At 42.4% G+C, this 15,261-nt stretch overlaps 1 protein-coding gene across 1 annotated transcript in view; it reads right to left on the reverse strand.

The window, feature by feature from the left end:
• The window catches only part of Elp1 (elongator acetyltransferase complex subunit 1), a 55,397-nt gene that overhangs the window by 37,450 nt on the left and 2,686 nt on the right, over window positions 1–15,261 (reverse strand). The window contains exons 2-10 of the mRNA XM_041657516.1: window positions 11,925–12,087; window positions 10,685–10,837; window positions 8,738–8,819; window positions 7,647–7,727; window positions 5,471–5,556; window positions 2,749–2,845; window positions 2,396–2,486; window positions 1,283–1,406; window positions 468–561 (exon numbers count right to left, since the gene is read on the reverse strand). Of these exons, the coding sequence (XP_041513450.1) occupies window positions 468–561; window positions 1,283–1,406; window positions 2,396–2,486; window positions 2,749–2,845; window positions 5,471–5,556; window positions 7,647–7,727; window positions 8,738–8,819; window positions 10,685–10,837; window positions 11,925–12,074 (958 nt within the window). The 5' untranslated portion in view covers window positions 12,075–12,087. The remainder of the gene's footprint in view (window positions 1–467; window positions 562–1,282; window positions 1,407–2,395; window positions 2,487–2,748; window positions 2,846–5,470; window positions 5,557–7,646; window positions 7,728–8,737; window positions 8,820–10,684; window positions 10,838–11,924; window positions 12,088–15,261) is intronic.

The raw sequence follows: 15,261 nt of genomic DNA on the forward strand, positions 1-15,261 counted from the left end.
TAACCACTGAGCCATCTCTCCAGCCCTCTTCTCTGAGAGACTTTAAAGAAAGAGGTTACCCCCACGATGCATGAAAGTCTTACAAGCAAAACCAGGATTCCCAGGAGAGAAAGAATTCTGTCTCAATACTACAACACAAAAATCCTGACTAAAGTTACAGCCTGCCACAGAAATTCCCCTACAGGCACAATTTGAGTCAATTCCTTAAAACAGAGCCAGTCTGACCTCTCCTCTCCCCGCCCTCCTCCATCTATATCCCAATGGTTCTGCTTCTCTAGAGAGCTCTGAATAATTCATGATGGAAATCCTCTTGAGATCCAAACCTAACCCCTCCCCATCAGCATCTACCTACTTCAGGCTACACTGAGTTCACCAAAGGCCTAAGGAGGAAAGAGGAAGGAAACCCCACAATCTTCTACTTTGATATAATACATGAAGCATGAACCAAAGTTCAACGGCTGTCATACCATAACTTTTCAGAATAGGATGGTTTTCCCTTGGAAGGTCTTCTAGCCACACAGCAAGCACAGTAGAATCTGCGTTCCACAGCAAGTCATTTACCTGGTAAGGACAAAAGACACCCCTGACCTTCAGCCTCTGTCTACTTCAAACTCTTTATAATAGCTGAATCCCCTGCACGCATAAACCAAATAACTCCGCAAAACTGGAGCTGACCTCCAGCTCTAAGTTAGTAATCTACAGTTGTTAAACCAATTTGTGAAACTGGTATTATAAAAAGGACTTAAGATATGCATTATGCTTAAAGATTTAAACACAAATTTAACAAAAAGCAATGTAACATTTTTAGAAAAATCAAGAAATTTGACTATTAGACACAGTAATATCTCATACTACATTAAATATAGTAATTATTATATTAGTCATACATACTTAATACTAATTATGATACAATAGAGGTAAAAATGTAGTTTCATTAAAAAAACTCTCAAAAATGTACACAAGATTATCCTACATAATTTTTAAAAATTTTTACATAATTAAAGGTTTCATGTGTCCCCACCCACGATTTTAAGTACATAAGCTATCTACCTAATGTTTAAATATTTATCGCTGGGAAAGTTAGTCATCAAAATAAACAGCAAGAACTAGTATTTCTCTTTCCTTTCTGTGATTTTTCTTAGCAGAGAAGAAATGCCACTTCTGTTCTAAGAGTCAAGAGCCATCTTTTCTACACAGAAGCCTCCATTCCTAACCTCTGGCAACCCCAAACCTCTGCAGCGAAGAGTGCTCTAACTGGACGACAAAGACTTCAGACACTTACTTTAACTTCATCTTTGAAGAAAGGAAGTGTAAATTGGCCATGAAGAAGTCCGTTTTTCTCAAGAAACACAACATCTTGCTGGTTGGGTTTATCTTGAGTAGATGCAATCAAACTGCCTGAGGGTCTTAAAGAGAAGCCAGAGTTAGAGCAGTCAAAAGCTCGTCCTGCTGCTGGCTGAGCGCAGAGAAGACTGACACAAAAGAGTCATTTTTTTTCTCAGAAGAAAAAAAAATTAAAAGTCCCCTTTTCTAGTCAGGAAGAGGGGTGTGTGTGTGTGCGGGGTGATGATTCCAAGAAAGTTTGAAGCCCACCATTTGTGTTCTGACAAGCAGTTCACCCCAACATGGAAGAGGAAAAAATAGCAAGGCACCATTTGCACATAGTCTTTTTTATTTAAATTGCAAGTGAATGGTTAAAAAAAAAAAAAGAAGTCTATTTTCTCCACCATTTTAAGCATGACATCCTAAGTAACCTTCCTTTTCAGTAGCATGGATCATGAATCTTCCACGCTTAGGCAGGGGCTGCACCATTTCTCTCCTGAAATTGTCTTAGTCCACATCCCTCATTCGCATTTTTCTCTAATGTTTTAATTCAAACACTTAAGTAACACCCAGTCCCACCAGTATTAACTGGTGGGAAACAAGGTATCTGCAACCTAAAGGCCTACTGGATTTGCATGTGACAGATGCTGCAGCAGTAGGTGCATTTATTCTATCTATAGCTATATGGACCTAAAACAGGCAAGCTGTAATCCGCACAAACCCCTGCACCGAGGAAGCCAAGGGAAGGCAGGCAATCGAGTCTAGCCTTCAGATTTCTCAGCCAGCAGACGGCCTGCTGTGGGATCTCTCTCCAGAGGAAAGCGGCTTTTTACCCAGGTCTCAGAAAAGTCCCCCTAGTCCCACAGAGCCTCCCACACGAGGACTAGATGCACTGCTTGCTGTTTCCCACGATGGTCCCATCAACAGTGATAACCTTTGCAGAAGGCTAGAGATGCAACCAGTGTGGGACCTGGGATGAGGGACCCTATGAAGAACCCAGGATCCAGCTGAGTTCAGGAGGAAGGGATGGATGGGAAAGCATGAAGAACCCTAAGCTCATTCTCATACTCACTTCCAAGCCAGGTGGGGCCCCAGTCCTGGCACAGGCTCGCTGGTTGAGTGCAAAGTAAACTCTCGGTTCCATACTCTGATCTTCCGAGCCCCTGCAAGGGAGTGGAGTAAACAAACACACATACTTAGAGCATAACTCTCACGTGCACCTACCCTACATGCTCAAGTTTGCACTGGGTAGGTGACGCCAGACCAGCCAGCCTCAAAGCACTCTTCTAATCCTAAGCCACTGCCATCCAAGACAGCACCTCTTCCCCACTCTGTGTAATCAATACTCTGTTCAAAGCAAAAGGGAAAAAAAAACTTTTCTAAAGCTTAATTAAATAAAATTTTAAGTGTAATTTATTTCCATACCTGTTTGTGGGCAAACAACACTCACAGCAAAAAACTGCCCATCCCCACGCCAGGTAATATGTGGTCTGTGGTCATCCCAGGGCAGGGCAGACTCATGCTAAAGAGAGAAACACCAGTATTACTGGGGAACCATGATCCCAAGTCAAACAACCCTTGGCCACCAAATATTCATCTTTTATATGACATTGACACTAGAAAATGGCTTCAGAGACTCTCTTGGGACCTTTCTAGAAGGGCTCTTAATCCTAGAAATCAAGAATAATTTAAAAACAAACTAAACATAGCCTTCCTTCTTTGGGCATTAGAGGTACGGCAAATACAGGTATTAAATGCAATCAGCGAGGGAAGCGGTTAGGAAACTATGGCAAGAGAAGAAGTCTTCTGTCAAAATGTAGTCTTAGCTCTATTTCATGGGTAGAGAAGAACCAGCAGCATTCACTGCAGCATACACAGGATACAGCAATCCTGCTCTTGACAGTATGGGCTGAAGAAGGGTCTCCTGTGCCACTTGTGTCTCTAGCCGTGAAGTAGCCAAGCTTATGAGTGGGAGAAAGGTGAGCACCAGGCACATCTCCCATCCCAGTGATTGCTCCACTTCAAAATACTGCTAGCTCTGCTCCGCCACAGATTAGATCTGGGTAGACTACACCGTGTATTACTAAGATGCTGTCCTTTGGCATAAAACACAGACTTCCTCTAGTCTAAGGTCGTTGTGAAGCAGTTTTCTCTAAGATGACGCATTCCTTCTTGCAGGGAAGCTCCTTAAGCAGGAAGGTTAAAAACTTAAAATAGCTTCAAGAAGTCCCTGAAACTGACTAGATTCACTAGGCCCCTCCCTCCTGGTGTGGAGGTCCTTCTGTATATGTATTGCTTTTATTGGTTAATGAATAAAGAACTGGCTTGGCCTATAGCATAGGAGGAGGAAGGCGAGGTCAAGAAGAAGCCATGGATCCACCACCTGAGACAGACGCTAGGAATTTCAGCTGGTAAAACTCAGCCAGATTACTAGAAATGGGATATAGTAAGATATAAGAGTTAGCCAATCAGAAGCTAGAGCTAATGGGCCAAGCAGTGATTTAAATAATACAGTTTCTGTATGATTATTTTGGGTCTAAGCGAGCCAGGTGGCCAAGAGGAACAAGTGACCCTTCCTCCAGCACAAAGAGGAATAAGGATGTTCATCTATCCTAGAGGAACAGCTCCTAAGAACTGTAAGAGATTACATTACACTTCTACTGGTCAGCCCAAACCCTGGCAGTTTGAAGGTCTTCCTCACACGCACACCTGATCTCTATCCTACAGCTGTTCCTTCTAAAGGTTTCAGAGCTAAGACGTTCGTACCACCTACTCCCTCCTTCGTCCCCAATAGTGTCTACTGAAAGGAGCTGCCCACAGCCATTCCTGATTCCCTCAGTCAACAGAACACAAGAGCCAGAGTGCAATAAGGAAGATGAACCAGATTCTGTTGCTATGGAAACCCCCAACAGTTCCCTATGTCAAATGCAGTGAAGGCAAAAGTGGCACCACTGGGCTACTGGGCTACAAGTACGCCCATCCTTACCACTTCTCTGACGTTTCTCCTACTATCCAGTCCCTCCTCAACGTCTTGGAGAAAAAAAAAACAACCAACCTTAGCGTTTTCAGTATTCGTAAGTCCCTCTGCCTAGAACACTTTCTGGATAGTGACAAGCTCATGCCTTCACTTCCTCCAGGTCCATAATCAAATGGCACCTGCTCTGCATGGCTTCCACATCCCACCTGCTGATATCCAGCACTCCCTATCCTGCTCTGTTTTCCCTGAATGTCATATAGGACTGTCTTGGTTACTATTGCTATGATGAAATATCAAGTCCAAAACAAAGCAAACTGGGGGAAAGGGTTTATTTGGTTTTCACTTTAAGACTGCAGTTCAGCATTGAAGGAAGTCGGGGCAGGAACGTGGAGGCAGGAGCTGATGCAGAGGCCATGGAGGGTGCTGCTTACTGACTTGCTCAGCCTGCTTTCTTATAGAACCCAGGACCACCAGCCCATGGATGTCACCACCCACAATGGGCTGGGCCCATCAATCACTAATTAAGAAAATGCTCTACAGGGTTGCCTAAAGCCCAATCTTATTGAGACGTTTTCTCAATTGAGGCTTCCTCCTCTCAGACAACTTTAGCTCGTGTCAAGTTGACATAAAAGTATCCAGGACAATTACCATCAGCTTAATGTCTGTGCTCTCCCAGAGTGTGCATGCCACTGCAGATAGCGGGTTTTGTTTCCTATCATGTATTCAATACCTCACACAGAGTGCAGCATATGTAATCCTTAATAAACATGTTTTAATTAGTGGCAGAACTCATTACAGAAAGCAAGAAAACATGAAGTGACTTCACTGAGCCCAGCAAAGTACCAGCAGGGAATACGGAGTGCTAAAGCAACACAATCTAATACCAGACCATTCCCATGAGCGTTGCTTCTGAGTAGGCAATGGGTTTTTAAATCTGTTTCCTGAAAGCTGGACCTTTTAAGTAAAGGCCTTTAAGAAAGAAAAATTAATGAGACAAATTAAAGTATTCCACTGAACAGACAGCGAGAGTGGACACAGTACATTAGGAAGAGGACAGTATCTCTCTGGGTAACTCATTTCCAGAGGACACTGTCAGGAGATATTGGTATGATACTCTCTCAGCTACGGAGTGCTCCAGGGATGGTAGAACTGAACAGCTAGCAAACTTACCACCTGCACCGGAAAGGCTGCTTGCCTGCCTTCTGAGCCCTGGAACTGCGTCTCCCTACTGCCCCATCCGAGAGTGACAAACTTGCCTAAAAGATAAGCAATAAGCAGATGAAATCAAAACAAAGTCGTTTCATTCATTCTTCATGAAGGTAGTTACTGACAACTCAATATCCTGAGCATCAGTCATTATGTTAAAAACCGAGCTTCATAATAATACACAGCAAAGATCTTGAGAGGGTGAGATGCCCTTATCTTGGAAAGCATGACACAAGTCACAAGTCTGACCAAATGATTAGTCAGAATGAACTATGAAGAATTTATAAACTATGTCCATGAATCACAGAGCAAATAAATCAAAACAATTGCTAGGAATGAAATTCTAATGTTTAGCTTTCAACCAACCAAGCTTTGTGTTGATGGTGGAAGGGGCTACAAGTCATCAAATGTAGTTCCTCATTAGACTTATCCAAGACTCTGGAAACTCTGCAGTTCCACCAGGGCCCTAGAGTCTTCTAGCACTGTCTGCATCTGCTCCCTAAACAAGGTCAGAAGATTGGAGGATTCTCTGTACACCACTGACTTGAAGCCAGAGTCCTGCATGTAGGTACTACACATGCATGGTAAACCTTCACAGCCAGAAAACATCCATGAAAGAATTCACCATCCACACCCACATACCAGCAGGTCTCCATTTTCCTTCTGTTCTTATTCTCATCATACAAACGTTTGGGGTCACAGCAAACTCTTTTCCTCTTCTATGACATATTCAAAGTCTATTTCTAACAATTTTCAGGCTGATATTTCTCATGTTAGATATGGATAAAAGGAAAACACAAACGTATACTCCAAAAGTTTCTGAGCTAATTGCAAAAACTGTACTCATATGCTTGATGAGCACTAGATTCTTCCTGAATCCATTCCTTCTTCTAGGGCCACACTCATCCTCAGGAACCTACTCGTCACCGTGTCTGTAATCTTTCTAACACACACACACCACTAAGAGCCGACTTATTAGAAATAAACAAACAAGATGACCACAGCATATAAACCCCACCAATATCCAAAATCTTTTAGCCCTGCAATCCTGTCCTAGTGCCCCAGCATGCTGTCTATGCCAAGGTCCCTGAATAAAGCTTGGTGCCCATAGGGAACAACTGCCTTGGTCTAGTACTCTACTCTTAATCATTTTCTATCAAATATCAATCACAAGGTAACTGAGACTCAGCTCAAGCCTCTAGCCACCTTCCATCTCCAGTGATGTTTTCTCCTCTCTTATGGCTCCCCGAATACTTCCACATCAAATCATCACTGAACCTGTGATGGGAAAAGTGAACAGCGTAACGGTGCTTCTAGCACTCACAGCACTCCTCGATTTGATTCTAAAGATTTAGCTAAAAGGCACCTCTAGTATTATTTTGTTTTAGTTTGGTTTGGTTTTTGGTTTTTAAAGACAGGGTTTCTCTGTGTATTCCTGGACACCCTGGAACCTACTTTGTGGACCAGGCTGACCTGTAACTCACAGAGACTCGCCTGCCTCTGTCTCCTGAATGCTAGGATTAAAGATGTGCACCCCCACCACCCAACTCTGAAGGGATGAAAAGAGCAGTGTCCAAATGCTACCCTGGAGTGGGTAAGGGGGAAGTGTGAAGTCAGACCGTGGTTAATGGCTCAGACACAGCCCCTCACAGTCCTCCTTCAATCAGGTCAGCTGACAGAGCTCCTTACAGTCACAAGTATCTCTTCTCCCTGACCCATCAATATACTCACAGCCTCAGAGGCCAAATGATCTTGGCCAGATCTTAGCAAAATCTGAGAGTCACATGGAAAGAGAAGATTCTGATCGAGCTGGCATGGAGAAAACACTGTCTTCTCCCACACTATCTCTTTCTTGTGGTCTATGAAACTGTACTCCAAACATGCTCTTCTTACTCTAACTTGAACAATACTTTTCCTGTAATTCTCATCTAAGTCTTTCCTGAGGTTTAAGTAATGTCCAGGAAACCTTAAGCACAGAATACTGAGAAAGCCACCTCTCAGATCTGAAGAGACAGGGGGTTTATGTCTGCTACGAACTGGGATGACTGAAGTTCTCTGGGCATATGGCTAGTATTATGCATAAGAAAATGAGTAGAACTGAGGAACTTCAGGTTAGAGCTTGATTCAGACCAACACTTACCTTCACCAAAATCTTCCTGGTGGATCTGCTGCTCTGCGATCACTTCAAAGGCTCTTGTCATCATAATCAGGGTCTGCTGACCTTTGGGGAACAAATCAAAAACTTTCTTGTTCCTGTAATAAATCAACCATTCCAAGTGTCTAGAGCACTGGAAGACACGCAGAAGATATAGAAGACAAAGGGATCTACATAGCACCAGCACTCAGAGGAGTGAAAGAACACAGCATACAAACTGCTCTGAAGCACAAGCTCCAGCAGGCCAGTCACCAGATGCTATTCTTAGCGACTGATTGTATGGAACCCAACATGAATGTCCTCAGAGCCCTCCTCTATACTTTAAAACCTCCTAGTTTTCCAAGACACTTCTGCAGAAATAAATTGAACTTCTCTGAAAAAACGAGTATCAAGGGAAAAGAAAAGCAGGCACCCAGAAGAGCTGTGAAAAGGTGTTTATAGACAGGCTCGACTGCTACCCCAGGCCTGAAAACCCGAGCTTGATCCCTAAAACCCATGTGGTGAGCTGGCTTCTGCAAGTTGTCCTGTGACGTCCACATCCACTCTGTGGCATATGCACCTACACCCATGGCCTTGGCGTTACTATAGAGGTCCCTAATTAGTAAAATAAATCCAAGAGCAAGCAAAGACAAGAGGCTCATGCAGCGTCTAGGAGAGTTCTGTAAAGGTTTCTCCAAGAATGGGAACTGGCTCATGAAAAAGAGTGATCAGGAGGAAAATCTGTGGGGGCTTAAGGGCTTTGAAAAGGTTAAAACTCAGCTGCAAAATGCATACAAAATCAACAGATGTGAAGGAAGCTGAGCGCACTCCTGCGTTTAGAGTGGGTTAACTCTGCTGACACTGACGGCTCCCACTGTGAACTCAGCAGATTCCTCAGCTCTCAACCCTGCTTCTCAGTCCCAAAGGCTAGAAAGCTGCACAACAACTGGTGTGCCAGCAGAGAGATAAGACTGAAGAATAGATTAACTTGGCTTTACTCTGCTATCACTGCTCCAAGAAGTTTCCGAACCTAAGGAGACTGTATGACACCAGGAGCAAGTTTTACACTGCCAGTTAGGCATCAGTGACAACTTTACCTGTGACAAGCAGCACCAGTTCTTGATCAGGACTCCAGCTCATGACAGAGATGCCATTGGCCACGCTCCCAACACATTCCAGCTGCATCAGAGAAGAATATCAAAAACGGATATGATAGTTAGAACACCATTGCCTGAATGAAGATTTACTATGGACTCAACCAAAACAATCAAAATGTAAAACCCAAAACTGAAAAGATCCACGAGATGTGCCTTCAGGAACAGCTGTTGAGACACTGGACACAAAATTAAGCATAGTGAGCAGAAGGGACACAAGTCTCATGAATGAGATAAAGCAATGCTGCTCGGAAAGGCTTGTTACTATTAAGGTCCTTGGGAAATAAAGTGACTCTAAGAGCAAGATCTCTGTGATTCTGAGGCCGACCTGGTCTACAGAGTGAGGCACAGGACAGCCAGGACTACACAGTGAAATCCTGTTCTGAAAAAACAAAATAAATAAATAAATTGCATTAAAAAACGCAAAACAAGGCTTGGCATAATATAAACAATTAGTAATTACAAGCTGTAATTATTATCCCACTCAAAGTAACACTGCAACTCCCGGGACACAAACAGAGCTGAAAAGATGACAGCGGACAGCCACAACGGCTCAGCTCGGGCAGGCAGAGGGAGACCGCTTTGAGATCAAGGCCAGGCTGCTCTACAGAGAATTCCAGGACAGCCAGGTCTACATAGAGAAACCCTGCCTTGAAAAAAAACAAATCAAACTAGGGAGGGGGGAGATATCAAATTAATTGGGCAATCTTTTTGTGATTGTTCCTGTTGAAATAATGGTAATCCACCAGCCTCAGCTTTCTAAGTATTGGGACTGTAGGCATGAGACACCATGCCCTACACTTCAAAGAAGTATTTTAAAAAAATCAGGAAATTATACTACTAAGAAGGTAAGGAAAGAAGCTCGGTGGGTAAAAGTGCTTTCTGCACAAGGCTGCCAACCTGAGTTCAAGCCCCAGAGCCCACGGTACAAGGAAAGGACTGACTCCCACAGCTTGCCCTCACCTCCACACCTACCATGGCATGGCCTCTCACGCACTCACCTTATACACACAAAAATAAATTATTATTATTTTTTTTTTTTTTTAAAGAAAAGGGGTTGAAAGACAGTTCAGAGGTTAAGAGTACTGGCTGCTTTACCAGAGGACCCAGCTTCAATTCCCAGCACCCACAGAGCAACTCACAATCATCTGTAACTCCAGTTCCAAGGGATCTGAAGCCTCCTCTGGCCTCCACAGGCACCAGACATGCATGTGGTGCACAGACACATGGAAGGAAAACACTCATACATATAAATTTTAAAAAATTAGAAAAAAAAAGATAAGAAAGGCAAGCCAGCACTTAAGAGGCACAGGAACTCTGAGAGTTTGAAGCCAGTCAGGAAGACCCTGTCACAAAGAAAAAAAAAAAGGGGGGGGGGGACAAAATAGAATGAAGTAAAAAAAAAGGGAAGGAAATCCATAAAACGAGACTTATTCTAGAGTGAAAAGATAATAGGTTGCAGTCTAACTCCCCTCAAGTCCCACACTATGTTTCCAGTGCACTACTGTACAAGATAATTAGTATAGTAATACATACATATTATGCATGCAATAGTGTGACTGTAGTGCTTGTATTAAAGGCCTCTAAATTACCAATCAGAATTCGTAACAGAAAACATAAATCAATTAAAGACTTCTTCAATTGAGAAATTCAGGTAAGAGGTAGAACACCACGAAAGTTTTTATTCAACTTTTAAGTTCTAATTTGAAATGTAACATCCCAATTGTCCTATTTGATAAATATGGGCAGTAGACTTAACTAAATTAAGGTAAGGCCATTAAATTTCCAAGTGTTTCAATACCATGGCTATAAATTAGAAGACCCAACACAAAGCGAGTAAGAGCTCAGCTAGGCTACCTGACACTTCCTCCTCACTGGCCCTTAACCCACCTGGCGCGTGCTGAGGTTGCAGAGGATGACATCCCCAGAGGCAGTGGCCACACACACGGACTCCTGATCCGGCAAGCCCTGAATGCCCACAATGCAGCCACTCCCATCCTCTGGAAGAAAGCGTTCTGCCACCAAAGAAATTTCAGTCTTCACCTTTCACAAAAACATACACGTAAGCAGATTAGTGTTTACATTCAAGAGCCATCTGATTTCCAGAAATAAAATGTTTCTCCCTAGATTAAAACCCAAACTTTCATTTCAAAAATGATACAACTCTATTGTTTAACAATAGCTAATTTAACCTTTTTCTGCAAAACAAATGCTAAAAAAGTAGTCTCTTTAAAAATATCCAATAAAAAATAAAGCTAATTACTATGCCCCTTTTAAAAATACTTATTTATTTATTTATTTATTTAATGTACTTTGGACTTTGCCTGTATGTGTATCTGTATGACAGTGTGAGATCCCCTGGAACTAGATTTATGTTGTGAACTGCTACATGGGTGCTGGGAATTGAACCCAGGTCCTTTGGAAAAGCAGCCAGTGCTCTTAACCTCTGAGACAAGACATCTCTCCAGGTCATGACTATACTCTTTATGCACTTTTTTTTTTTTTTTTTTTGTCAATGGAGAGATCAAATCCAGGGCCTCTACCATTGGGCTACATGCCCAACCCCCTAAATACAGTTTCCTAAGATTTCTACAATGTGGGCAAAGACAACAATTCACCTAAATAAAACACATGAGTAGCAACAAATAATCAAGGAAACATTGAAATCAGCTTACAATTTTCAGAAATATCCAGTCAGTTCAAGCACTAAGAACTGGGATTTTAGTCCATCTGGGTTAGAAGCCTAAACATGCTTAAAAACTGCAAGTCTGGGGTATGGGGTTCCAAATCCCAGCACCACAAAATAAATAAAAATGTAAAAGGCCCATGGACAATATTCATGTGCATTCCTAATTGATCACTATTATAATGCAAATTCACAGTAGGCAGGGTAAAATGTGAGGTGACCCACATAAACTATAAGGTCAAAGCTTTGCCAGCTTGTCTTACAAGATCAGCAGAGTTCAAAGTTGGCTACTATTTAAGTTCTTTCTAGTAAGCCATCTACAAAAAGCAAAGAGGACAACTACGCAGGAATCCGCGAATTGCTTTGGATAAGAGGGGGACTAGCGGCGAGAAGAAAACAAGCACAGGGCCAAGCCAGGAGCTGGTATCTTTATCAGTGACTTACTTCTCTTTGCTCAGGATCCACTTCAATCAGCCCACATTCGGAGCCGATGAGCACTGTCCCCCGTTCAGTTCGGAGACAGAAACACTGAGGTTTCCCTCGTGCTGGAATGTCCCTAAATTCCAGAGTCCGGAACAACTTCAGATTTCTCATGATGAAGCAATTTCTGAGGAAAAACAAATATCCCTTGATGAAACATGAATGCCTACAAGAGTGACCTTAAAGTGATAAATGGCCATACTCATCTCAAGCATGATCCATGGAATAGAGGTGTGGTTATTAGCGTAACAGGGTACTTACTGTTCACGCGAATGTACCAGCACATACACAATCACACTCTCATCCTAGAGGGACCAGTTTTACACACGGCTAAAGTGGATAGTAAATTATATGTCAAATCTGGAGACATAATCAAATGATAACCACAGTATAGACTATTACCGTTGCCATGATCAAATCACCACATTCCATATCCCTCTCCATGAACCTGGATTCTATTCATCAAAATCTATGCTGCCCTGTGTCCAAAGAATCCATGATATGAATTCTATAGCAAATGAATGACTCACTTCTCCCCATTACCTGTCAGTAACTGTGACTACCATCCTACCAATTATCGTTTACGTTTATAGAGACCCTGGGTCCCTGTCTCTGGTACAGGCAGAGCCAGCCTCATCACTGCCGTCCCTGAGGCAGGAGCAATAATCAAGTATGCTGTATGTCCAGACACAGAAATCCAGCCCCAGGTCTCATCTGGAGTTCCTGAGTTTGAATACTAGTATTACAGGGACATTCTCCCAAGAGTTAGGTCCTGATGATGCCAACATGCTGAAGGCTTCCCTCAGCATGCCTTCTAAATTACTTCAGCGTTCCCTTCACTTTTTCTTCCTCCAATAGTTATTTAATTAATTCTTCATAATAAATCCTGCTGAATAAATCCTTCATAATACTCTATGGTCTCTATTTTTCTGACTGGACTCGAACAGATAAACACAGCAAAACAATTTGAACTTTTTTTTCTTTATTCTTTTTTCGATTTCTTGAGACAGGGTTTTTCTGTAGCTTTGGAGACTGTCCTGGAACTCACTCTGTAGACCAGGCTGGCCTCAAACTCACAGAGATCCACCTGTCTCTGCTTCCTGAGTGCTGGGATTAAAGGCGTGCACCACCATCACCCGGCACAATTTGAGTTTTTAAAAATCACTGAGTTCAGGTCTGTAAAGAAGGCTCAAAGGTTAATTGATGTGGTATTCCCCTCTGTATGCTATGAATATGTTCTATTACTATTGGTTAATAAAGAAGCTGCTCTGACCTATAGCAGGGCAGAATATAGCCAGGCTGGAAAAGATATATCGAGAAAGCAGGCAGAGTCAAGGAGACGCCATGTAGCTGCCAAAGGAAAAAGATGCCAGTTGCCAGTCAGAACCTTACCAGTACACCACACGTCTCATGGCAGTAAACAGATTAATAGAAATGGGTTAATTTAAGATGTAAGAGTTAGCTAGAAATAGGCAGAAGCTATTGGCTAAGCAGTGTTGTTGTTTTTTGGGGTTTTTTTTTGTTTTTTTTTAAATTATTTATTTATTATATATTTCCAGGATACAGTGCCAGATATTACAGATGGTTGTGAGCCACCATGTGGTGGCTGGGAATTGAACTCAGGACCTCCGGAAGAGCAGCTAGTGCTCTTAACCTCTGAGCCATCTCTCCAGCTCCCCAGTGTTGTTATTAATATAGTTTCTGTGACTATTTCGGGTCTGGGCAGCCTGTAACGAATGAGCAGTCTCTGGTTACAAAATAGCACACCAACGTGGGGCAGCTACATCCACAGAAAACCTGAGAGAGCTTGGAAAAAAACTCTAGACACAAAAAAACAAGAGTTTAGCGCAGCTTCTTGGTACCCACATTTTTCCCCCCTGGATGGCTCTCTTTGCTGGTGTGAACAGGGGCATCATGGCTCCTTTAAGAGAGGTCTTCTGTGCGGCTTCTTTAGGAGCGGGCTTCCTGGTTTGTGCTAGTTGCACAAACAGCTCTGATTCTTTCAAGAGACTGAGCACTTAAATGGGGTCTGTGAGTAGTGTGTTACAACTGCTTAATGGAGAAGTAGACCCACAGTGACACTTGAGTAAGGGGCCATGTGTATGGCTCTCTGAGACAGTGAACATGCCTCCATCATGTTGGACTGGGTGAAGCCAACAGGCAGGGCCATGGAGTTGGTCCTAGCCACACCCACTTAGCATTTAAAAGAAAAAAACGTTCTTGGTCAAAAAATAATTACAGATATGCATGCAATAAAGACAAATTCAGATGGAAAATCCTCCTAAATGAGTCGCAGTGTTGGATAAATGTAGATAGTCTTGAGAGAGAGGAGAAAGAGCATAGACAGTTATAATATAAAAGAGTACAAACAGTCATCGACTAAAGGAGTAAAAATAATAAATATTAAACTTGTAGAAAAAGTAATAGAGGGGCTAGACAGATGGCTCAGAGGTTAAGAGCACTGACTGTTCTTCCAGAGGTCCTGAGTTCAATTCCCAGCAACCACATGGTGGCTTACAACCATCTGTAATGAGATTTGGTGCCCTCTTGTGGCCAGCAAGCATACAGACAGAAAATTGTATAAATAATAATAAATAAATCTTTAAAAAAAGAAAAAGTAATAGAGTAATAAAAGTAAGCCACATAATGGTGGAGTACACAGAGAGTCTGGATTATGTATATTATTGTGTTATCTTTGACTTTTTTTTTTTTACTGTGAATGAGCTAAGTACAGAGAGAGATCTGATTCTGGGGGCTGCTAAGTTAAACCAACATAAAGGAATCTTGACTTCAAAATTTGGGCCTAAGGAAATGTTTTGGAAAAGAGGTTCTGCTTTTGTTTCCACAGAGGATAAAAAGCTGGGGATTCCCTACCAGCTAATATGGTTTGATCAAACAAGACCCCCTGAAACAATGGCCCAGAAGGTCCAACATCCATGACAGCTTCAGGACTGCTGGCTGAGATGGACCTACCACATAGGATACCCCTTAAAAGACCTGAGTAACAACACCTCAAATCAGCAGGAAGCAGTCTAAAGAACAATGCCCAAATACCCTAAATGACTATTTATAAATGTTTGCTTACATTTAAAGGGAAATATGTTATAGAGATGAAAACTTTGCATTGGTATAGATCTTGGTCTATTTATTTATTTGTTTATTTGTTATGTATACACTATTCTGTCTGCATTTATGCCTGTAGGCCAGAAGAGGACACCAGACCTCATTACAGATGGTTGTGAGCCACCACGTTTGGAAGAGCAGGCAATGCTCTTAACCGCTGAGCCATCTCTCCAGCCCT

Source organism: Microtus oregoni, unplaced genomic scaffold, assembly GCF_018167655.1.
Source record: "Microtus oregoni isolate MIOR12 unplaced genomic scaffold, Mior012 000008F_ref0000371, whole genome shotgun sequence".
Lineage (NCBI taxonomy): Eukaryota > Metazoa > Chordata > Mammalia > Rodentia > Cricetidae > Microtus > Microtus oregoni.